The following is a 26,232-nucleotide window of genomic DNA, read 5'->3' as shown; positions in this document are numbered from 1 at the left end:
CCACTCACAAAGTTAAGTACAAATGGACTATGATAAGCCATAATTCTTTCCTTGGAGTATACTAATTTAAAAAGTTAAGAACTGGGGTATGAAAAGCGGGAACATGTTTCTCAATCGTTATAATAGTAGTATTCGTCACTTGAACAGTGCATATTACATTACCATCTAACATCTCTATACGCTTCTATTAAAGGACTTAGAAGATTATTACCCTGGCTTCAGCCTAAACACGGTGTACAAGAATTTCAAGGAATTAATTCCTGCCAGGCACCTGTTTACCTTACCAGGGTAGGGACAGTGATTTTCCGCGATCGCGGAAAACGGACGGAATTCACGGAAAGGGCCTTTTGAAACGGAAAGTGGCATTTCAAACGGAAAATCATGGAAAACGTATTTTCCCTCAAAATACACAGAATAGCAACAGAAATTACTCCAAAATCACAACAAAATGAGAATATTAAATGGCCACAAAACCCCAGAAAACACGATCTCACTTCGCTACTATCATGACAATTCACACATCGTGACTGCACTCGACATCAGCACACTCGATTGTACCCCGCACCCGGCCGGCCGGGTTGGGCTTCACATAGTACATGCACACATATCGTTCAACTACACGGTCGTGTGTTGCTGCCCTCTACGTTTGAAGATGTAACAGCACGATATCGTGGTCTTAAAATCCAAGATGGCGGATTGGCAAAAGCCGTTGACTGATGATAACGATGTCTAAAAACCCCCAAAATTATCGAGGAAATATCATTTCACCGTGAAATAATGTGAAAGGTAAGGATGTATGCATGCTAAATGGGTTCGTAAAAATATTTTATGCACCCGCATAGATCCGATTCGAACGGATTCTATTGTGTTGTTGGTACAGTAGCAGATATAAATTTTGCTATTCAATGTGTAAACGGAATTGTCACTTTTCCGTGTGTACAAAGTCTATGGGGAAACAGAATTTCCGTTTTCTGACATGCTGAAACGGAATTTGAGATTTTCTGAAACGGAAAAGGCAATTTTTTTGAAACGGAAAATCACTGTCCCTACCAGGGTCGAGTGCAGTGGATCTCTGTTTTACTTCATTTGGTTTGAATTCATGAATTACTGTTGTTCAAGACAATTACGACTATAACTATGGAAGTAGGCATATAAACAACTTCTTTTTGTTCTTGTCTTTTGAATATACCCCTAACACCCCTTCATCGCTATTACGTGCAAAACTAAAGAACAGGTGTCAGCTGGATATTCACATACTTATTTCAGGGATATTCTTTTGTATACACCAGCAATGTGAAGGTTACAATGAGGAATTGCATATTTTATCAGCTACTTTTGTCATCAATACAGTGATAAGTGTGATACAGTACATGTAGATGATTCATTCATAATTTATTATACTCTCTTAAAGAATAAATAAACACTCAGTAAGATGACACCCTGTGATAATTGTCATACAGTAGATGTTTCCTTCATAATTTCTTATGCTCTTAAAAAAATGAATAAACACTTAGTAAGATGAAACCCAACAATGAAGTTAAAACCTCTCGATAGAATACCATCCAATTCCTTTGTGTACTTACCTAATTTCTTTGCTTTGGCAGCATCTTGGTAATGTAGTTCACTGTCTATATGATGGGTCTTGTCACTGCTCTCAGCCGGTAATAACCTCTCAGCCATGTCTTCTAATGGCGAGGGTTGGTGAGAGTGGTGACCCTTTTCAGGGCGTTGTTTACCTGGTGAAAGATAGAATTGTGGCTGTGGTTAGTGTCAAGAAGTTGATATCTTTTAGTTGATATCAAACAGAAAGCATTGGGTAGATACAACTGGTGGAAACTACAAAAAGTTTTTAAATCACTTGCATTGTTACATCCAGGAAAATTCTAAATGATGTAAATAATTATAATTACAAAGATTTGATGATGGAGGATGTGATGGTGAAAATTATGGTATTTTTATTATAATGAAATAAAATGTAAAATCTTAGTTACTGAGTTGAGCAGATATTGGATACTATAATCGTGAACAAATCACCAGCCATAAATATATAAACAAACATCCGAAAACTAGAGAATAAAATTGAAATATTCTACAATACCTGATTCTGCTGATGAATGGTTAGAAGCTGCATTGGTAGGTTGCTGTCTGCCCGGCCTGGTACCGTCCCCGCCCCTCCAATCTGTGGGGTGCCCCCTGGGGTGGGGGCGACCTCGATTGTGGTCTCCATCCCTGTCTCTGTCTCGTCTGTTGGATTGTTGATACTGTCTAGGCTGCTGCGGCTGCTGGGACGAGGGAGGTCGCTGCTTGATATACGGCCTGGTGGGTGGGGCAGAGTGGGCGGTGGATGGCTGATTTGAAGAGCTGGCACTTCCTGCAAAACATTTGGAAATTTGAAATTAGACAAGACAAACTTTGAAATAGTTTAGATAGTATGCAGACTTAAATGATTTAGTTTAAAGCAAATAGGCTTTTAGTGGTCTACTTTCAATTTTTATCATTTTACTGTAGGCATAAGGCTCAAATGGGTATTTTCCTTCTGATAATACACTTGTAGCTGGGGCCCCTCATCGTACGTGTACTAGTTGCCAACAGCAACAGATTCAAATCAAACTCAAATTGAGATTGATATAAAATCATGTCTTAAGAACACAATTTGAGATCAACTATAAATTGAGACCTTTACATGTATGTAGTCATGATAAACATGGATGCAGTTATTACTATTTTTCCTCTCTCTTCATGAAAGTATCTGCAATTTCTTCAGAACTTGGTAGAAAAAACATCCTCAAACAAACCACAACTTTATGAAATACATGTATTGTTTTGAATGAGTTTCTAATGACCATGAACATCACCCGTGGATCATGAACTATTTTGAGTTTGAAATTCGTCATTGAGGAGCTGTAATTTGATATCCTTTGCATTCTATCTCTCATTCTGTGTCATTGATGTGATTTTCAGCACGATTCAACTTCCAAACTTTGTTGACCATTTTTGCTAACATACTTTGGTAAGCATGATCTCAAGGGTGAATCGGGAGTTGTGCCAAGAACAAGTTTGTTTATAAGGATTATATCATGCATCACGAAAACAACTCCTTATTAGTCTTCGTCAACAAAAAAGTGGATTTCAATATTAAAAACAAGCACATTGCTGAAAATTTCAATAAAAAAAAATGTTATATTTTCAAGTTTTCCTGAATTTCACTCCCCCAAAAATTACATGCAAAACATAAGGGAGCTGATGTCACATACTCACTATAGCTTTTGTATTTGTTAGGATAAATTTTGATTTCTTCTTCAAAGGAAAATATGGCTTGATTTCTTTGTAAACAAGTTAAATACCACTATTAATTGGAGTTAATTACAATTCTGTATGACATTGTCATCTCCATCACAGTCACATCAATCTTGCTATGCGTTATGATGTATACATCATACATGTACTTATACCGTTTTGTGAAATTGAGTAAAAGTTTGAAATGCCATATCCTACATGTACAGTATGCACTTTTACATCTACAAATATGTATATTTTATTTTAAATAAAATGTTGCACTGTTTGATTTTCTCTTCTTATCAATTTTATGCCCAATATTATTGGGGGTGGCTTGAACTTGAAAGGCCAAAACCATTGGAACATCCACAAAGTCATGAAGTATATTTTTTGTCATGGTCATTTAACAACTCATTAGAAAACAAAGAAAAGGGGAATAAAAAGCAATTTACACAGCACTCAAACTATTTCCTTTAATTCAAAAAGTCCTCAACCGGACAAACCGGAAGGATATTCAAAGTACATGTTTTCCTGTCTACTCATCACTCTTTTTAGCTATTTTATAAAAAAGGGGGTTTTACACAAAGCTTCATGAATACACAACATATGTACAGTATCACCTTTTTAATAGAGTCGGAAGTAGTTAGTGGCCAAGATATACAAGTATAAACAAGTATGCACTGGCACACAAATGCATAATATGTAGGCCTACATAATATGATATACAATAGCAAATAATGATCAATGACAAGGACAGCAAAATGAAATTTTCAATTTGAGTTTATTTCAAATAACTTCTAGTTCAAAATAATCAGTTGTGGCATTCATAATTCACTATAGGCCTACTCTGAATTTGAAGAAATTGGCATATTTGAAAATAAGAACAGTGATAATAAATGTTATGAATTTTAAAATCAAACTGACATCAATTTTCAAAGATACGGGCATTTTCTACTCCTCTCTTCTCACATAAACTGAAATATTTTAACAAGTTCTGTTTCTCTTTTTTATAACATAATTGTTTTCCTGTTTCAGTGAAATAAACAGGAATGCAAAGTTGGCTGTGATCCCAGCCATTTTTCCCCCGATGGTCGAAACTTATTTTTAGAGACGGTCCATGATAAGGTAAATTCAAATTCAAGGCGTTTTAGGTGTTGGTTCCTACATGTAATCATGCACTCCCATTGATGACACTTCCATTCCACTGGGAGCTGTCTGTCATTCTAATTACCATTCCAGAGTAATCATGTGCCACTAGTTTCATGAATGGCCAACTCATAATCTCCTCACCATCCAATAGTTCATGGACCTACATGTACATGTATATACCTGTAACTACGAGCACCATGGATGGCAATGAATGAACCAGCCCAAAGAGTTGTTTTACTTGCATATATATGCTTCTGATAAGATAAAATTAAATTACAATTGCTTACATATATGCGCTCTTTCCGCGACAGGTCCCAGGCCAAAATGGCCTTAAAATCAAGTACGCCGAGATACATGTATTTTTTTTTCACAAAGAATAGTGCACAGTAGGGCCTATATTATTCAAAGCTTAGTGATTAATCATATGGTTGATTGCACATAATGAATATGATCCATGCAATTAATTAAAAGACAACCCTAAGCCATGAATGATGGGCATTATCAATGAATAGGCTTCATGTTGGGGGAGGGGGGCAGAATGACTTACAGGAATTTATTGAAAATGTGTGCAGTATGTAAAATATTATTTTAATTGAAAAAAGGATAATCCCATACAATGTATAGTACCAATTTGGATCTCAAATATACATTAAATTATGTACATGTACATATAAAATCATCACAAAATAAATCCTCATTTTTCTTTCATGGGGTCATGATGACTGAAAATAGGTTTTCTCAAGAAAGTTGATATAGGTCTGTATACAAGGTGTCACTGTTATATGTTTATTTTTTCTTCATTCTTTTTAATCATAACAAAAAAAAAACAATGAGGCAAAACATATACGTGTGTATGTTCATATAGTTTTAGTTTTACGAGACCTATGGGGTGTTGCCAGAAACTTGCGATTAATTGCAAGTCTATTTTTGGTCCTTATTAAATCAATCCTATGTCTTGCAATTAATTGCAAATTCGTGATTGATTGCTAATCTGCTCCTTGAACCAAGGAGTGTAATCTGATTTGCTACAGCTAACATTGATCTATCAGTTGTAAAATTACAACAGAATATTTGCAAGCAACACCCCCCCCCCCCCCCCCCGCCAAAATGTTAATGTGAGTGACTGGTACAAGTTGTAGTATGTATAACACCTATTTCAAACTTCTGTCAACTCTGTATACTGCACTAGACTATGCATAAATAAATAGGCCCAAGTTATTGCTTTGATTCAAAGTTCTGATTCTGCTTGACAGCTTGTCAAATTTCTGTGTCAGGAGGAAATTCCCAGCCAGTCGAGACTAAACATAGACATAGTAGAAATTACAGGAAACACAAACTTGACCAGAAAATACTAACTAGACCTTGCTCACAAACGTAGAGTATTACCCCACTCAGTCCGATTCCATGGACAGATTCACACATGACCAATCCAGTGGGGGCAGGGAAGCGTTTCATGAAAGGATTTTATCCGACAAGTCCTGTTTTATCCGACAATCACGATAGTAACAGTACCTCTCAGCCAATCAGAATCAAGGAAAGTTGTCAGATCTGACAACTAGTCGGATAAAAATGTTGATGAAACACTCCCCAGGTCTAGTGCTTCTGTGAACACTCAAAGCAGTCCTGTGGCCCGTTACATAAAAAAATGGCAATAAAGCGCAACCCTAAGTTTCAAGTGCAAGTCCCAAATGCTAATATTTGATCCGTTGAGAGTGACGTTGGGTTTGATTGCAAATGTTTTTGCAACAGACCTCAGGAATAGATCATAAGTGATCCTCTTGACCAATCAAGAAGACAGCCTCAGATGTGGTCTCAGGGTTACTTTGTTTCAAACTGATCCAGGGATGACTGTAACCGGAACAAGTTCCCGGAAGTGATATTAACAATGATGACATTTGTAAGTATTCATTGAAGGGAGGAATACATGTATGTATGGTTTCAAACTACGAGTGAATCTACATGTACCACCACCATGTTCAACACAATAAAGTGGTACCACAGGAACAAGAGCAATCTAGATCACTGACACAGTGACTGTGAACGATAAAAATGCCTCTGGACTGGTTCTTGTCCAGCGTGGATCAGTACAGGAAAATTAGTGTGAAAAGGGTCTAAAATTACAATCAGAACCCTTTTCCATAAATCTTGATTTACAGCAAGTTTCTACATGTACAAGGTTGCTCTCAGCTAGTCAAATACCATGGAACAAGTTATGAAACATGGTTCATTATCTGATTTAGGCTGCGTTTATGCGCCATCAAGCCAGAATCATGATTCAAAACACAACCATGAATCACAATACCACAGAATCAGCGTTTAGACGACCTTCTTTCTAATGCTGTTTCTCTTCGGATTCGGGCCGATCCAGTGCACATCACAGTGCACAGTTTGACAGAGGAAGGTAAACTTTTCTGCACGCGTTTCGGCTCTCGAAAGATCAATCTTTTGCTTCCAGAATTCAGTTTATTATACCTAATTTTGTTAAGCGAAAATGGTGTTCTGAAGTGAATTTCAACGTAGATTCAATTTAATATTGACACTGTTTACTCAACAAATACTGTGATCATTGTCTGTTCAGTTCATTACTACAGCTTGAATTTGAAGACATGACAAAAATTAACGATAAGCAGTGGACGAGGCGATGACCAACACAGAACTTGAAGTTATAAAATGCATGTGACAAGAAATGCATGCATAGCACATTATGTACATACAATGAGCATAGCGCGTGCCTTGAGCTTGGCAATAGTCAAATCGAAAGTAGCCTGACACAGTGACGTCATAGAATCATGATTCAAATCACAATTGCGTTTATACGACCTTTTTCGTTCGTGATTCTACAGAAACGTCTTTCCAAAAGCCCCATTTTCCATGTTTCATGTTTGTGATTTGAAAGACGTTTATATTCTCTTTTGACTATAAAACGCAATCATGATTCTGCACCTTTACAATTTACCATCACATACAAAATCTACATTCTAGAAGTATCAGCTCATCTGACTTTTGTTTAAAGGTGAAAACTGAATTCCCCACTTCTTCCTTTTCATAATATATATCTTATTTTATTTGGTGACAATTTTATGATATCAAAATATGTGATATAGTTGAAGACAAAACACATGAGCTGAGTATCGAGATTTGCCTGTCTGCCAGGATGTCGGTAATATCATACTTAAAGGTCAAGTCCATCTCAGAATAAAGTTGTTTTGAATCAATAGAGAAAAATCAGACAAGCATAATGCTGAAAATTTCATCAAAATCGGATGTAAAATAAGAAAATTATGACATTTTGCAATTTCGCTTATTTTCACAAAATAGTTATATGCACAATTTACCCACATGCATATGAAAGAATCGATGATGTCCCTCACCCACTATTTCTTTTGTTTTTTATTGTTTGAATTATATAATATTTCAATTTTTACAGATTTGGCTATAAGGACCAACTTGACTGAACCATATAATGTTAAGCAATGGTAACTCCACATGTTCAGTTTGAAATAAAACTTTGTTTCACAGGACAATGAAGAGAAAATTTGAATATTTCATATTTCAAATAATAAAATACAAAAGAAAAAGTGAGTGAGTGATGTCATCAGTTCCCTCATTTGCATAAGGACCAGGATGTGCATATAACTATTATGTGAAATTAAGCGAAACTTTAAAATGTCATTACTTTCTTATTTTACATCCGATTTTGATGAAATTTTCAGTGTTATGCTCGTTGGATTTTTCTCATTTTTCTTAAATCAACTTTTTGTTGGGGTGGACTTGTCCTTTAATGTTATTTATCTTGCTTTTATGTGTGAAGCAATCATCTGAAGGGGCCAATGAACCATTTGATTGGACCAGAATTCCCATTGAATGACAGTGACTTTTTTAGGACTTTTCTCAATTGGTTTTATTACTTTGTTGATAGCAAGTTTGTTTTGGCATTTCAAATAATTAATTTTGACAGGCACTGAATCAATTTTAATATTTGATCAAAAGATCACTAAATTGAATTATCAATGAATCAAATCCACTAATGTCTTGGAAATAATTAATTTTGTATAATTTACATTTTCATGACAGCACATAACAATATTCTGACAGGGATGTGGAATGCATTTTCCTTTTTGCATGGATAATTAAAGAAGGGTCACACATGTAGACAGTCTAGAAAACACCTCATTTTATGAAACCTTTTGACCCAAGTGCTGTACTCTTTACTCTGTTCATTGTATAATAAACATACTTTTAACATTTAAAAATAAATAAAAGATACTGGCTAATACCCAGAATCAGTGAAATAAATAAATATCAAGAAATGCTTATCAATATTCTTGCACTTCTTCATCATTGTTGTTGTGATCAAATAGGATATGGACATCAGACAGCGCACATGTACACGTAGTACAATATTCAAATTAATGAATCTCTATCAAACCCCACTATGATATTCATTGATGGAGATGACTCTAGGAAATGTCATTATCCAAAATTAATCCAGAAATTCTCAGATTTTGGAAGAAAACAAATCAAGCCTTGTTTAGTGGCAACCTCTCTTGAAAACCCATCGATAATAGCCCATTTTGCAATTCTGAGAACTTCCTATCTATCTACAGTATCTATCTAACCCCGTCTCCACCATCGCAAGAAGAGCGATTCCTGCGAGGCATCAGAGCATTATGGTCTGACGCCGTGCATAAATAATCCCGAGTGCGTCTGCACCTGCGAATTAGCGGGATAATTTTTAAATAGCGCGCTATTTTGCAAATAATCCCAAGTAGACTTGGGATTGCAATCTCGAGATTAATCCTACGAACTAGCGCGATAATTGCGTCTCGAGATTGTTCAGATCGGGATAATTTGCCAGATCAGAAATAGTGTGCTAATTTGAAAACTAGAAACCTTATCTAGCCGTTTGCAGTACAGGGTGACACAAATATCCCCAAACTTACAGAACAGTATCTAAATTCCAAAATAGAACTTTACATGATGGTTTATCACAATAATGTTCATTGAAGATCATAATCATAGAATCTTTAATGAAAAAAAAACGGGTGTGAATATATACATACCTTGGTTGTTAGATGCACCAGCATCACCACCGTTCGTTTTCTCATGTTGTGTGTCTGGTCCTCGTTTCTTTTTCTTGTTCCTCTTATTTGCAGACTATAAGAAAAGAGAAAAGAATAAGAAGTGGAAAGTAGAGATAAGTCAGAATTAAGGATTAATATGTGTTAGTTAAAAAAATAAGAATGATTATGAAAATTATTAGTATGACCACTGTGAACATGTTTTTATTTTGGATTTGTATAGAAACGTAATCACAATTTTCTGTATATGACAGAAATTTGTATGCTCCATTTTTCAAAGTATGGGCTACAGGGATGCCACTAGGTGTCCTCCAAAAATACTGAAACTTATCGCGGGCCGGGACAGTGTCCAAGAAAAAAAATTTAGGGGGGTCCACCTTAAATTTTGGGATGGACACATGTCACAGGTAAAAAATTGGACAAGCCAAAAAAAAAAAAAAAAAAAAAAAAAAAAAAAAAAAAAATTAGGAGGGGGGGGGGGGTCCGCCCCCACCTCAAATTTAGGGGAGGGGGGAGGACCAAGTGGCTTCTTTTTTCTTACCTTGTTGTGATCGTTGACTTTGAAGTCAATTAGGTTTGAAAAACTGACGGTAATTAGTTGTGTGTTTCTCATATAGAACGCTAGACCAAAGCTTCAGTCTCTATTTTGGTTGTTCAGCTGAACCGCGTTGGCTCCACTCACCAATACATAGACTGAAGAGTTGTTGGCCCGTACATAAAGACAACGCATCAGCTAACCCAGGGAGCTGATACGTAACCCAAGGAGCTCCGGCCCGCTTTCCGGGCCGGAGCTCCCTGGGTTCCGTATCAGCATGCAGCAGTAACGTTAGATCTAACATTCGGCGGAAACCCAATTTTCGGATCGTTTTTGGTACATAAAATGTCACATTATAAAAAAATAATTACATCCAAACTTACGAGAAAATATATAAAATTCAGAAACATCGTACCTTAGACCGCAGTTACCGCTAATTCCTTTCAAATGATGATCAAAACTTAGTCATCCTCGATTCCTTCGTTGGTCATCGTAAGTTGCCATCTTGGATGACGTCATCATCTTTACAGACGTATTTACCAGTCGCTATTATACCGCGATTCGTGCCGCTGCTTTGCGCTTGTATATGTGCATGCGTTCGGAAGTTGTCGCTCGCATTGATTGGCCAGGATATCGATAATTCTAATCAGAAAGCCTTGATAAAAGCATAACTCAATGAACGTAGTAGGCAGTGCGCGCGTTTATAAATTATGTACTGTATAAAAGCAAATATCTCGGAGAAATATCTCTCACTCGGTCGATCGACATGCATCGCAATCGGGAGAGATAGGGGGAAAAAAAGGAGGACTTTCCGTTTATTTTAATACACAGAATACAGGAAAAGTCGGAAATACGGAAATAAGACAGATAGCAGGAAAAAAGCCGGAATTCCGTATAAATACGGAAAAGTGGCATCCCTGGGGCTAAGCGTGACAGTGGGATTTCGGCATTTACACTAGATTCTTATCTAGATCTACATATAGCTTGACATTACAGTTCTGGATACAGTAACAATGTATAGGTGTGTATGCATTGATCCCCGAACTGTCTTGGGACCTACATATAAAACCATCAGGATTTCAACACTATTTTCATGTATCATTTTTTTCAAGATGAAAACAAGTGCTTGAGTTGAACTTGAAACTTAATCTAATAGTCCATGACTGAACAACTACATGTAGGCCTACATACATGTACAGTATATGTCACGATAACAGCTCTGCATACAGTATAAACAAACAAAAATGTTAACACCTGGGATATGATATTGACTGAAATCTATGGTCTTCCTCTTGACAATTCAACAGATGTTTTGTGAGTTTTTACATTTTACACTTCCTTGCAAACAGGTATTGAAGGATCCATTTGTCAATTCATATGGATTATTGGGGAGTATCTCCTACAATTACAACCCCAGATGTCATGAGAAGTACATTTCACAGGACCTGGGCATGCAGGAGAGTGAGAGAAAGCCCATACGTTTGTGTTTGTCATTATAGGGGTAAACATGCAAGGTTTAACTAAAAATCAATTTCAGCAAAACATCGAGACCAATGAAGTTGTTTTCAATGAAAATATGTGAGCAATAATATCTGGGCAGAGGGTATTTAGGGAGCACTTCACAAAGTGACATGTTACTCATATTACAACGATTCTGTTTGAAAATCCTTGCTTTCACTGACTCATGTGATAAGTTACTGAAATCATTGAATCTGATTGGCCAATTGTAAGCAAAAATCATGGAGATCTAGAATGAAATTCGACCAAAATCAATTAAGAATTCCACAACACTCTCTTCTAAAATGATGTATAAATAATAATAAATCACTGATGCATCTCCTTCCTTTCTTTGATCTCCCAAACACACCATTCTATAATTTCAATCTCTTTCTAGAAACCTCTTATTCAATAAAATGCCTTTTTTTTTTGCTTTTTAATGACAATGGGTTGGGTCACTTGGTTCAAGGATTAATTTGCTTGGATAGTAGCACACTAAAGTGTTTGAAGAAGTTTATTAGTCCTATTCCCCCTAAAATGGTTAGAAAATACTTGGTTCCTTCAGCAATCTTTTATCTCGCTCCATTATAAAGAAGAAATGTCCATTATAATCTGGCCTACAAGAAACTGAGCTTCCACTGGGGCTTCATGAGAGGGGATAGAAAAGTACATTTCCGTCATATATACATGTTCAGTATGTACCTGTACCCCATCTCATTATAGACCGTTTCGGTCTTTTGTAAAAACACTTTAGATGGCCTCAACTTTGGGGGAGGCAAAGATGTGGTTATTTTGGCAGTGATAAAGAGTTGGCTTGGGTATATTTTGACCTTTACAATTGAGCTTTACAATTTACCCAACACCCAGTTGTCTAAACTCCAAAAGCTCCAGAACGCTGCAGCACGTTTGGTCACCCTATCAAAAAAACATGTTCATATCACACCCATTCTGAAATCTCTTCATTGGTTAAAGGTTAACGATCGCATCATCTTCAAAATCCTTCTCCTTGTATTCCATGCAATTAACGGCTCTGCTCCACAGTACAATATTAATCTAATCAACAAATACACTCCTGTCAGGTCCCTACATTCATCCAACTCTGGTTCCCTAGTTATTCCCAAATCTGTTAGACATGGGGGGTTCAGGCTTTTGCTCACAGCTGGCACTGTTCTCTGGAATGATCTTCCCCTGGTAATCCATGAATGCACTTCCATTGACACATTTAAAAGTTACCTTTAAAGACTCGTCTATTCAATGCTTCCTACTCTTAACTTTTCTTGAATCTATTACTATTATATTTGTACTTTTCTCTTGGGGATTTTCATTTTTTAGATGTCAAAATTAGCTATATTACTTGCAATAATTCGGTTAGAGTCAGTCATAATCCAACACATCAGAGTTCAAGAAAAAGGGGATAGGTGTCCGCCCTTGGTCCCTTACCAACTCCCCAAAATCCTGCGTCTGCTCAGGATTCTGTCCATTTCATTCAAACAGGATGGAAGAACATGTGTGGTCTGGATGATATCAACAAGGATGGACCTGAAAGGGCTTGCAAAGGTCAACGATATGTTTCAAGTTCATGACCTCCCCAAATTCATTCAATATGTGGAGCAGAGGCAGACAGGAAGTGTTTGGGTTCACCAGGGAATGGTCATTGAAAAAACGTGCAGCAGAACGGGTCTATGGTGGCCTTGACTCTGCCCCTGGTGAGGATTTAATATTAGCAACATTCTTCCACTGGCAAATGATACCAGGATAGAAGATGACATATATGTACTACCCCTGTGCAGCAGGCAAAAATTTATCAATTATTATTATTTTTTTTTTTTTTTGGGGGGGGAGCTATTTTTCACAACCCAGAGACTAAATCTGCAACATTGAATCAGCTTTAATATCACAGTGAATGGGGATTTTCTGGGGCACTAACATACTTTTTAGGGCTCTTTTCAGCATTTGGGGGCGGGGAGACAAAATCACTCCAAGACAAGGTGCAATTTTTCCCTGCGATGCAGGTCCCATTAACACTAGTTTGTTTAATCCTTTTTTAATGATTTTAGCCTGGTTTATATACATACTGTAGTCCTCTCTAGATTCATGAAACCCCATCTCCGTCACCCAATACGGGCGAATTTTAACTTGAGCTTAAAATGGCAGCCATGATGACAGCCATTTAAAAGGTAAGTTCATCCTGACAAAAGATTATTGTAAAAATAGCAGAAAAAATATATTGGTGAAGGTTTGAAGAAAATCCATCTATAATTAAAAAAGTTATTAGAAATAGAATTTTATCATCTTTTTCTATTTGTGAAGCCATACATGTATGCAAGCAGCTTCCCAATATATTGTGTGTTAGAAAATTCAATGGAATGTCATTTTCTCGAAATATTGATAATGGTTTTGATCACGCCTTTGCATCAACAAACAAATAATTTGACCCCGCTCCTGAAAGAAAAAATAATTCAGTCATCATGAACCATTAAAAATTTGAAATTTAAGCATTCAGTATTACATGACACATGTGGCAGCTGCTCCTATATATGATGTCAAACATCAAAAACTTCAAATTCTAATAACTTTCTTAATCTTTGATGGCTTTTCCTCAAGGCTTCCCAAACATTTTTTATATTATTTTTTCTGGTATTTTTATAAACAAATTATTCTTCAGGGTGAAATTCCCCTTTAAGATACATCTATTAATAGCTCTGTATGCCTACCAGTATGCCCTACATGTACTTGTTCTTAGAACAAAAAAAAAAAAAAAGTTTACTCAATGGACAATAAAAACTTGACTAAAAAAAAGAGGGAGTGGCCAATCGAGTCATTGTAATTACAATATTATTGTGGGAACTAATCACCTGTAGTTCCCAACAATTCACACATGATTATCTATTGTTTAGCTTAAATATATCAAACATGTTTCTCATGCCAGGATATGTTTAACCAGGAAATGGAATTGAAACATACGATTGACTATTTTGATATGTGTTGCGCCTTGATCTTTCCCCCATGTGAATCATTTCAATACTAATGAATATAGGGCAAGACAGTGATCCCAGGGATGGAGGAGGGGGGGGGGGGGTAGTAATCATTATAAATGTCTGTGCTTCAGCAATGAGAACCCCATTTTAGCCCAATAACCATGGAGCTCACTCCATGCTATAACATTTCGGTTCTAGAGCAAGGCTCCACACTAACTTTTTTTCTTGGTGGCCCGATCAGTCCACCAAAACCATCAATTTCATATTCTTGGTGGCCCGCTGGTGGCCCTAAATCAATAAAACACATTGCAATTTATCATAACTTTGGTTGCCCAACCGGACCACCAAGTGTGGCTTTTGTACAATTTTGGTGGCCCTACTCTCAATTTTGGTTGTCCCAGGCCAATGCTATTGTCGAGCCCTGTCTAGAGTATTATGTTTTCAGAGCCAGGTTACAGACACTTCGATTCCAGAGAACCTCAAATACACCTTTCCTCATTGCTATGTATCATGACGGGGATTTGATCACGAAATTAAAGGAGAATGAAACCCTTGAAACCAGCTGAATCCATATTAAAGAGAAAAATCAAAGAAACATATTGTTGAAAGTTTGAGGAAGATTGAATAAATAATAAGAAAGTTATGAGCATTTGAATATTGAGATCACTAATGCCATGTAGTTCCTCCTATTGGCAATGCGACCAAGATCTGTGATGTCACACACGTACAACTCCCTCATTACTTTAGTACTTATTTCACTTATATTCTCACTTTTATAGAGTCTATCACAAGATGAGGTGTTCTCTTTATGAGAGGACAAGTACAGAGGTTTCACAACATTATATCATTAATGAATTGTTTGTCATATGATTAGAATGAGCAAAAAGAGATGTTTTGGGGTATATTTTCAGTGTCCAAAAGGGGAGAGTTGTTCATCTGTGACATCATAGATCTTGGTCGCATTGCCAATGGGAGGATCTCCATAGCATTAGTGATCTCGACATTCAAATGCTCATAACTCTTCTATTGCTAGTCCTATTTTACTCAAACTTTTGTTGATCTTATTCTTTGATTTTTCTGCTTTCACAAAAGCTAACTTGCTCCAAGTGTTTCATTCTCCTTTAAGATGGAGATAGAGAGCAATGTAAAATATATAATACAGAAATGGATGTTCATGACATGATGTGCACCTACAACAATTACATGCCGGTATGTACACAAGGTACGATGCATTTTTTTTAATGATTAGATACCCAAAGAGTAGTTTACATTGAGAAAAACCATTAGGCCTACATGTACCACTTACCTTGCTTTTCTTGCCATGTGACTGCCACTCGTTCAAAACAGTTCTGGCGCCATCTAAAAGAGATTAAGTAATAAAAGTGCACTTAGTGTCTGAAAATGACACAGCCTTCAACAATCAGAAACCATTTAACATTTTCATGAAATCACTGTCAATAGGTGAAAGAAGTTCATACAAATAATGTAAAGACATTTCCCCATTTGCAAAGGAATAATTTTTCATATTTTTCATATTCATTTCTTTATTTATTCATTCTATTTCTTTATTATATAGTTTTTAATTTCCTTTTTTTTAAATCATCATTAGTATTATTATTTTTTTTTTTTTGGGGGGGGTTAGTTGACAAAATTCTTTTTGTTTATGGTGCTCCATCAGCCCTAGTTTGTTAAATCTCAAGATTGAAAAAACCCATTTCCAACAGACCAGGGTGGGGGGGGGGGGAGGATTCTCGCTTGAGCATGGCTGTGGAACATGCATACTTTGGTGGTGATTTTTTTACCTGATTGCTAAGAAGGCATGAATGCTTATAAGCAAGCGACCAGAGGACTGACGGGTTAAGGTCCTATCTCCAAGGGACCTGGTAATGAGGATTAATGCCTTACCAAAGGGTACTAGCGTACTGGTGGGAATCGAACCCGGGTCATCAGAATCCGAAACCCCCGCTCTACTGCCTGAGCTGTTGCGCCTCCAACTTTAGACTTTATGTTTGAATGAATAGATTATACCAAGCCAAAACCAGAGTACACCTCCAACTGTGTATAGGTCACTATTTTGAATGTTACAGATGTACATGTACATGTAATAACAAAGGATTGCAATCTTAAGATTTAACCAATGTTATGTCCCACTTATTCCTTCTCCATTATAAACAATCCCAAAACTGCAACTATTACCCTTTCCAGTGTGGAACTGACATTATTTTGTCAACTTGTTGATTTGTGTTGGACTTCTATGAAATCGGCAATGAATATAAAAAGGAGGGAAGATAATTTTTTAGAGGCTCATGTTGGGCATCGTGTATCAGCAAAGAACACACGTTACTGATAGGCCTATATATGGAAAACATACAAAGTTAGCAAGGTAAAAATTAAAGCACAGATGATATCACGTCACGCACTTTACATGTACATGTATCAATGAAAACATGAAAGTAAAGTGATGTGTATGCTGTTGCCATGCCAACCATTAAACAACCATTTTGTCAAGGACATAATATATTCATGTCAAAACACATTATACTCTTTATTGAATTAGGCCTGATTTAAGGCAGAAGCTAATATAATATTCTTGGATACAGCTGAATTTGTTTTAACTCTAAACAACATTGAAAGTTCACTCTATTAAAATTTCTGCATTAATTACATAGTCACTTTAATAAAATAGTGTCTGTAAAGATACATGTACATGACATGTGCATGAAGCACATATACAGTATGTGTAGGTGAAATCTACATACATGTATGCTTTCATGTTTTGGAGAAGAAAAACTTTTTCCAAAGATTAAAACCGAGCGATGTACGAGAATTCCTACATGCTGCTCACTGGAATTACATACACATGTACATGTACATGTATAAATGTAAATCACTAACTTTTTCCCACACTGCGGACTAAAATACCAACTTCAAAATAAAATTCAATATTGAATATTGAGGCAAGTACATGTTCATGTAGAGTTAAAGACACTGTACATGTACATGTAACAGTGATGCCTCTCATTTGTTTATTAGTACTAATCTTAATTTAAAAAAAAAGGTTTACAGAATCTCATTCTCGGCATTTGTCTTGCTAGTGGCCAACCAGGCCAAGTGTACAGAAAATTATGTAACAATTCACGAGGTTCTACGGGAGGCTATTAGCTACTAGACACATGTACATGTACATGCATGACTAGTGATTGAGGTTTAAAACAATTAGAAGGGAATTATCTTTGACCTGTAAACAATGATTATCACTACCCAAAGATATCAATTCGATCATGATCAAACTTTTAGACAAATAAACCTCAAAATACCCTTCTGAACTTTGCTCTTGGATATTGAATACAATGACAGTTCCTCGCTCCCATCACTGTCACATGGTGTAATAACAAGGAGGTGATACCAAATAACTCCACTGACAATGTAAAAGAATGTCGGGCCCATTCGAAGTTTGCTACGCAAAAGCTTAAACTAAAGGAAAACGGTCTGAATGCATAAAGTTCACCAAGACTTATGCATGGAAGCTAGGTCCCAAATTGAAACAAGTTGTAGTTATGCTAGTCTTGTCTCAAGACCCACTTGTTCATCAAAGTTTCAAACAGGGTCAGTGCCTGCAGACCACTTATCTCGCTAGCACTTTAAGTGTCTTTAATATGTTTTAGTACGTATTGTAACTTTGCCATTCAGAAATCATTTTCAAGATTTTCATTGCACTAGCATTATAAATCTTCATGAAACTGGGTGGAAGGGGAAATTTTCATCTTTGAAGCAGGTCAGCATGGAAAATATACATGTACAGTACATCCAATTTTTTTGTCAAAAGGCCTTGACAAAAGGATAGTACATTGTATCCTCCTTGAGTTTATGAACTGTGTTGAGAACACTTGAAATGAGTAATAATCAAGATAGTGGACAATTATAATGTAGAAAGGGGATAAACAGCACCACTGAAAGCAAGCCGAACAATCATTCATTGATCTCAAAGGTTACATTTTTCTTTTTACTCATGATACAAATCTCGCTGAACCTGAGTAATCTTGGGAGGATATGAAATCTTTTGATTTCCGGAAGAGCTAAACGGTTATTAGAGGCATACTTGCCCATCATTGGGCAAGGAAATCTTACAATTTGCAATTAATGCTTACAATGTATTTCTTTGTTACACATTACGATCCATCCTTTGAAAATTGAACATGGCCTGTATGACAATCAATTGTTCAAATTAAGAATAAAGTCCTGTAATAAAGTTTGTGGCAAAAAATGCATAAAAAGTTACAAACAATTTTATATGTTTCAAGCGCATTCTTTTTGTATGACTCTAAAAGACAAGGTCATGAAACAGTTTGCATCACTATACCAGCTTTTGTCTGCCTTTATGAGTCTGATGCTGTTACGCAAAAAATCGGCAATACATCTGATGCAGAAGAGTATGTGCAGTGGCTGCTTCGCTACACACACTCAGGTCTTGCATTACCAGTTTTCTTTTAATATCTACAAATGTCCGATGGCAGTTTTTCTTAGCAAAAGCCTGCACCGAATCCTGGTCAATAAAAAACAAACAACTAACGCAAGACTGGAGAGTGTAGGGGGTGACTGCTGTGATATAAAGTATTCCTCATCAGATATATTTATTACATTTGTGTACATACAGCAAAGATAAAGCTGCATTTTATCATAAGCTACAGTGTAGCGAACATACATACATCGGTTGCAAGACATCAGCATTGCCTGTGCAGAATGGTCAATAAACCTGAATTTGGTGTTATAGTGCCTATGAATAATACATTTCATCTCTGCCTTGTAGATTGTAGCCTACATGTACATGTAACAAGGTTCTCTTCACAGCAGGGGAGCATTTCACAAAACCGGTAGTCAGTGACTTTCACTACTCTTGTTACAGAAATCCTTGCATTAAATTGGCTCGGAGCAAATTGTCGATACAAATTTCTGTTTCATAAAATGCAAAAAAAAAAACAAATAAAATGCTACGTTAGACTCTCTCTATACATGTATTTCAGTCAGCTACATGTATACTGTAGTCCTATCTTTTTGTCTGTATGTGCTCAGTGTGAAAACAATCTTAGTCTGTCAGGAGGCAACACAGTACAAGTGCAATTATGTGCTCATATTAAAAGTGTTCCTGTCTCCGGAAGGAAGATTGTATTTGTAGGCCTGAATAAAAAAAAAGAAAAAAATTTATCCGAGAAGAATCAATTTCAAGAAAAGAAGTAAAGCTATTAAATATTGTTTATAATGCAGGGGCTGCGGAACGGTTTTTAAAGTGTGGGGGGGGGGTGACCATGCAAAAAATCACAATCAGATGGTCATTTATACGTTTTTGTACATGGTTTTGGAAAAGGTGGAGGGGGAGGGGCTGAAGCCCTCCCAGCCCCCCCCCCCTCTGGTTCCGCGGCCCCTGTAATGTACACCACCATCCTGAGCTTTACAAATTAATTTCACATCTGTGACATTTCATCAATGTATTTTACAGTATTTAGTATTTACATCCCCCAAATCAATAATTTGATCTTTAACATCCGGTCTTCATTGTGTCCATTAATGGCCTGAACAGTCATTCGACCAACAGACTGTAAAATATAGAACAAATTCACACTGTATGTGAACTTGATTATCAAATACCATTAATACCGAATAAACCCAAGCAATGTCTTTGTGTGGTTACAAAAGCTGGTCATGTGTAGAGCCAGGTTAGAAAATCTAATTTTAAAAAAAATTATAAAAAAAAAACTTTTTGCAGAGTCAGATGCAACAGGTTGGCAAGTTTGGGAAGGTTATGATTAAAATTTAGGTCATGCTGCGTGGCCAACACCCACTTTTCAATAACACATAACACTTTGGACTTGACAGAGTCTTTTTCTGTTTTCACACAAGAATCCGGGTATACTATGGAATGTTTAATATACCAAGGAGATATCTCCTTGGTTATACATGTACACGCAATACATAAATGAACAGGTTTTGGTATTGTGGTATTGTATGGTCGTAACAGAAGAACTGAAACTATCTGATGATAAAATATTTTGGTCTTTATTTTTTTATCATTCCATATTCCTCACAATTTTGATGATCAAACCTTGATTTAAAGGGGTATCCCAGACTGAAAATAGTATGATTTTGAACAAATTAAGTAAAATCAGACCAAAAAAAAAAATTTCATCAAAATCAGACTAGGAATAACAAAGTTTAATTTATGACGTTAATAATATTTTGCATTATTTCGGCGAAACAGTTGTGTGCAAGTCTTCATGAACATGCAATGAGCAAGCTAGTGATGTCATACCCCAACTTTATATCAAAACTAATAATAAAAATATTTATTAATTTTTTCACAGAGAATGAAAAAAAAAATGGATTGACAACTGATTTTAATGTGTAAGTTAATCATTGTTGCAACTTATTTTATTACAAGGGAAACATACTGGTATTATTACACACATTTTTATGTTTAAAAAAGTGAAATTATGTTAATTTCATAATTATGATTTCATGCACACCTTCATATTCATTATGGTGTGCATATAAATGTTTTACAAGGTACATGTATTGCTAAACTTCAAAATCTAATGACTTTGTTAAATATTCTTTATTAGAGAATGATGAAATTCTCAGTGCTTTGCTCAGTGAATTTAGCCTAGAGTACCCCATGTAGTTTTCTCCACTTCTAAATCCAATTCAGTCATTTCGACAATGTATCTATACTGTCGGAAACAGTTTTACAATTATTATGAAGAGTTTACCTTCCATGAATGACTGGATTGCTTTATCCACATTTCCCTCATGGTATTGAAGAACAAGTGCAACATCATCTCTACTCCGACTTGGAACGACCTCATGAACTCTGGCAATCTGGAAAGGGACAAATTTGATGGAAATTATAAAAACCTGGCCATGTTTAATTATTCATAATAACCCCTTTAAAAATTAATAAGTTATTATGAATTTGCTGTTTCAATAAGATGCTGATGGCAGTACTACGGCCTACATACAGTATACGTGTACATGTACATTAAATACCATCAAGGCCTACAGTACTATCATGAAAAATGTTTATTCTTGTTTTTAGAGGGGGGGTGGGAAATATTAAGAGGGAAGGAAATCCTTATGCCCCCCCCCCCCACAAATGAGATATAGATTACATTTATACATGTACTGTACATCCTACCCACAATATTCCAATTTATACTGATTACACATTTTTGATAAATGCAGCCAAAAAAAGTTAACTCCTCCTTTTTCAAAATATAATTGTTTCTAGCAAAATAATTCATTGAACTGGCGTGTTTACATGTACATTAAAACCTTTGTGGAAAATTGTATTGATCCATAAAGTCACACATGAGTGAGCACATACATGTACCGGTACTTATGAAAAAAGGGGGAGTTAATTTTTTGTTTTGTTCTGTTTAACATTAAATGCTAAAACCACACAAAAAAAGTTTGGTGACCCAGCATACAAAACCTATCATAACATTTGAAAGGACAATACATGTACCGGTACACTGAGTTAAAAAAACAGATGGATATAAAATGGTGCGGAAATGAAAATACATAGTACATGTACATTGTAAATACACAGACAGGTCAACTGATGGCCTCCATTATAAAACCTCATGCATGCTTTTGCCATTGCAGACCCAGAAAATGAATCAGAAAAGAGAGGCCTGCCTTCATCTATGGCTGATACATACATAGTACATGTACATGTATGTGAGATTAGTAAAACTATTACCGTGTAGGCCCTACATGTACATGAATGTGTGTTTATAGGCCTATACAAATAAAATACAGGTATCATAAAGTACCGGTATGTATCACCATCAACATAACCAACCAGTGTCAGACCTAATCACAGCATACAAAAACTTTCCATGTGAAATATTAATATCATACTACGTGTATACGTGTATGTAATACGATAAATGATGGTCAGTTTATTATCTCACATAAAACTTACTGGGAACATCAATAGCAATTAAAAAGGGCCCTTTGCCAAATTCTTATCATTTTTTGTGCTTCCTTGTCTACATTTAAAGTACATGTACATGTAGGCCAAAACATGACAGAAAAAAAGAGCAGCAGGTCAACGTACTTTGCAACTTTTCATATAAAGTACCAAACAGGACTAAGGGGTCACAAGTAGGCCTACATACATGTACAGTACGTACATGTGTACAGTATGTACATTATATGTACTGTACACGTATCTCCAAATGAAAGTAAGTTTGTCATTGACTGTATTGATAATCAAAAGTCAAAATTCATAAAAAGACTCCGTCTAATTGCTCTACACTTCAAAAAGTCAAATGGTAGTACATTTCACCATCACTATACTAACCAGTGGGTAATAGTTGCAGGGAAAGTTTCAAACAGGTTTTGGGTTTTTTTTTTTAAATTGGAGGTAGGGGAGAGCGGGGTAATTGAGGCCCTGGCGTAAATAAGGCCCCCAGTTAGTTTTAAGCTCACTACTCGAAGTAAGACAGTGCCAAACGGATTGCTGTTTGCATGGTATTTGAGACAGTTCCTTAGCAATTAGCATACTGTACATGTAGCATCGCCAATTTAGAGATAAGAGACGAGTTGACTTTTGTATTAAAGGCCTTTATTGTACATGCCAATACTGAAGTAAAATTCACTACTTTCCCTCTTTTTTCTGACTGGAGGCCTATGAACTTAACATACCCGACGGCAAGTGACCCCCCCCCCCCCCCCCCCGTATAAAATGCAGTGTTGACATCCCCTCACTAGCTAAAAGCACCAACTCCAATAGAACATGTAGAAACATAATAATATTACTGTGGCAGTTGAAAACACAATCCAACAGTCTTTTTTTTCCATAATATAGGATTATTAAATAGGGGCCTTTGGGAAAATAATTAAATATTTCAAGTGATTGTTACTAGTAAATGTTAAGTGGTTGTACATGTACTGTATCAAACCATGATCAAACCAACAGAACTGTTTTCACTTTACATAGAGTGTATATCACAAAATGGTTTTGTATGAAGCTAGGGGCCTCATTTACCCATTTCGAGTGGGCAAATAAGGCCCCCTGAAAACAATAATGCTCATTAATATGCAAATGAGATTGATCACATGTAGTTCTCAAATTTCTATTGGATAATTTAGGTCTAGCGTCGACCTATTATTAGACGTCTAATCATGTTTCTACTGCTACCCATTAAAAAGATATGATAGGACTTGTGAAAAAGGGGACATTATTGACAAAACTCTCCTATACATCATAAAATTTTTACTGAGAAGCTTGGTGGGATCTTGAATAGTGACAATTGCCCAAAGAGCAGTTTATTAATAATAAGAGCAGATGTCATGAATTTATTGTTAAAACTGGTTTAAAATAGATCCTAATAAAAATTACAATTCTACATATATCGGAGTGAAACAGGAAGACTTATTTTATCGGATGTGATCTACTTCCTATCCCATTTCTTGCACATCTAGGCAAAAAATGTGAGTGGCTGGGTCACGAGGTCAATCCCTGGTTATAAGTTCATCACTGCTCTCCTCATCTCTCCCTCTCTCTCTCTTAACTCTCCCTCCTCCTCCATCATTTCGTTCTCTGACTCTTATTTTCTGTCATTCTTTATCCCATCTCCACCTAGTTACTTGTCGCCCTAAATCATTGCCGTTTTTCTACATATCTTTTCATCTGTTTTTTTTTCTGCCGTTTGCTGCAGTGGCAATTTTCCAACCACCAACTGCTGCACCTAAACAACTATTACTACATGTACAGCAGGTTTGTTTTATGAACAGACTCTGCTTTTAGACTCTGTTGGTTCTGTATGAAATGTATGCCCAATATGTGCACCATGTTGGGTGAAGCCAATTCATTTCTTTACTTAAATGTTTAATAGAGGCTTCCTGTACAATACTGTACAATGTACTTTATTTGGTCTGCAAACACACATCAAACAATCAACACGCAGGGTGAAAATATTCAATTTACATGTAATCAGCATACAAAGTTTGCCTATACATAGCCCTATATGTAAAAAGATAATGTAGATTAAATGCACCGCAATGTAATTAAAAAATACAATAAAATAAAAAAAATACATGAATTGATGCCTTGAAGACGGCAGTCTTGAGGTATTTACTCAAACAGCCTATTAGATCAAAGCCTAAATCTAGAGTTTTAAACCCCAAAATATATATTTTTAAGGCCTGAAAATAAGTTGCTTGAGTATAATTTCTAAGAGGTTCTGACGATGAAAATTTTCAACTGATCAGTGCAAGCATACCTGTTCCCTGAAAGCTTCTTGTGCATGTCTTGGTTGGTCAGTCATTACTGCTTTTGTCCTATCGTCAATGAGTATGATTCCAGTGTCCTTACCGTCACCTGTATGAACAAGATACAGGGACTCGATTTTAAGGCGCGCGAGAGCGATCGCGCGCTACATGCGCGCCTTAATCCATTTTAGGTAGCGCGATTAATGGCGCGCCTCGCGATCGCTGAGCTGCGCGGAAATCTGAATGTCGCCCCCGGAATTACTGCCGAGTGATAACAACTCAACGGCCCACTAGCGCCATATGCTCGAGCTCCGCTTACCATTTAAAAATCATCCAAAATCCACACTCAAAATCATGAATAAGCCTTGAAAATAGCGAGGAGCGCAGTTTCAAATTTTGCGTCTTTTTTTCTGTACCACGTATTTCCATACACATGGTACCAGGTATGGAAAAAAAAATCAACGCAACGGTCGGGAAAGAGTTGCATGTAAAGGGGTCCATTATGACTACCACCATGTGCAATTTCGAATGCACATGTTTCCCCTACAGATATCACAATTCTGTGATAAAAGAGGAAATAAATACCAGAGTCTAGTAACCTAGCATTGGTGAGTTGTCATTCGGCTTTGCTTTTCAAAACGGCCTATTAACATCCAAAATAAGTTACCTTATTTATTAATTATAACTAAAAAATCATTTGTTTTCTTTTTCTAGGGGATGAGGTAAATATCAGACAATAAATCATCAAACAAAGCTCCATCTATTTTACAAGGCCGGCGGCAGGCTCGCGCACGCATTGGCGTTTGTTCTAGCTAGCCAGTCGGAGCTCTGTCTCTCTGCCAGAGCTCTGGGGGACAATTCGCTCAGTAAAGGCCTCAATGATGGTGATTTTCTGTTTCAGACAGAGTTTACATTTCAGGTATATTATTCAAAACTGCCAATAAAGTTTGATGATTTCTTCATTGTCATGTATATTTAAGTTCTTAATGAATACATTCTCACCGAATTTAGACTCCCCCAGAGAGAAATGCAATTTTCATGGAGATCTGCGTTTTCAAAGAACTTCAGGAAAAGTTAGGGTATGTCACTCATCCTACGAACGAGGTTATGTGGGCCTTTATTACATGTACAAGGCCGAGTACAGGGTATTGTACTGGAATAGACGGAGTAGAAATTAGATATTGAATTCATTTATATCCAAGTCCAACTCACAGTCACACACACACGCACACACACACCCACATCCAAGATTCTAAGCATGAAAAAATAACTTTAAAAATCATACAATATCAAACAAAAAGTAATATAATTCATTATTAATAAGTGAACAGGTATTCCTCAAATACAAAAAGAGCATTTAAAAATAGCCCCCGAAATTTGACAAAAAATTTAAAATGGAGCCCCCGAAAAAAAAAAAATTGTCAGTGACTTAACTTTTAGCCAA

At 36.3% G+C, this 26,232-nt stretch overlaps 1 protein-coding gene across 1 annotated transcript in view; it reads right to left on the bottom strand.

Annotated features, from left to right (window-relative positions):
• Positions 1–25,215, bottom strand: part of LOC129260002 (SPATS2-like protein) — a 36,334-nt gene extending 11,119 nt beyond the window's left edge. Inside the window, exons 1-6 of the mRNA XM_054898104.2 lie at positions 24,800–25,215; positions 21,278–21,386; positions 15,823–15,875; positions 9,489–9,582; positions 2,099–2,371; positions 1,584–1,736 (exon numbers count right to left, since the gene is read on the bottom strand). Of these exons, the coding sequence (XP_054754079.2) occupies positions 1,584–1,736; positions 2,099–2,371; positions 9,489–9,582; positions 15,823–15,875; positions 21,278–21,386; positions 24,800–24,844 (727 nt within the window). The 5' untranslated portion in view covers positions 24,845–25,215. The remainder of the gene's footprint in view (positions 1–1,583; positions 1,737–2,098; positions 2,372–9,488; positions 9,583–15,822; positions 15,876–21,277; positions 21,387–24,799) is intronic.
• Between the last annotated feature and the right edge of the window lie 1,017 nt (positions 25,216–26,232).

Source organism: Lytechinus pictus, chromosome 1, assembly GCF_037042905.1.
Source record: "Lytechinus pictus isolate F3 Inbred chromosome 1, Lp3.0, whole genome shotgun sequence".
NCBI classification, from domain to species: Eukaryota; Metazoa; Echinodermata; class Echinoidea; order Temnopleuroida; family Toxopneustidae; genus Lytechinus; species Lytechinus pictus.
This window is presented reverse-complemented; position numbering and strand designations above follow the sequence as displayed.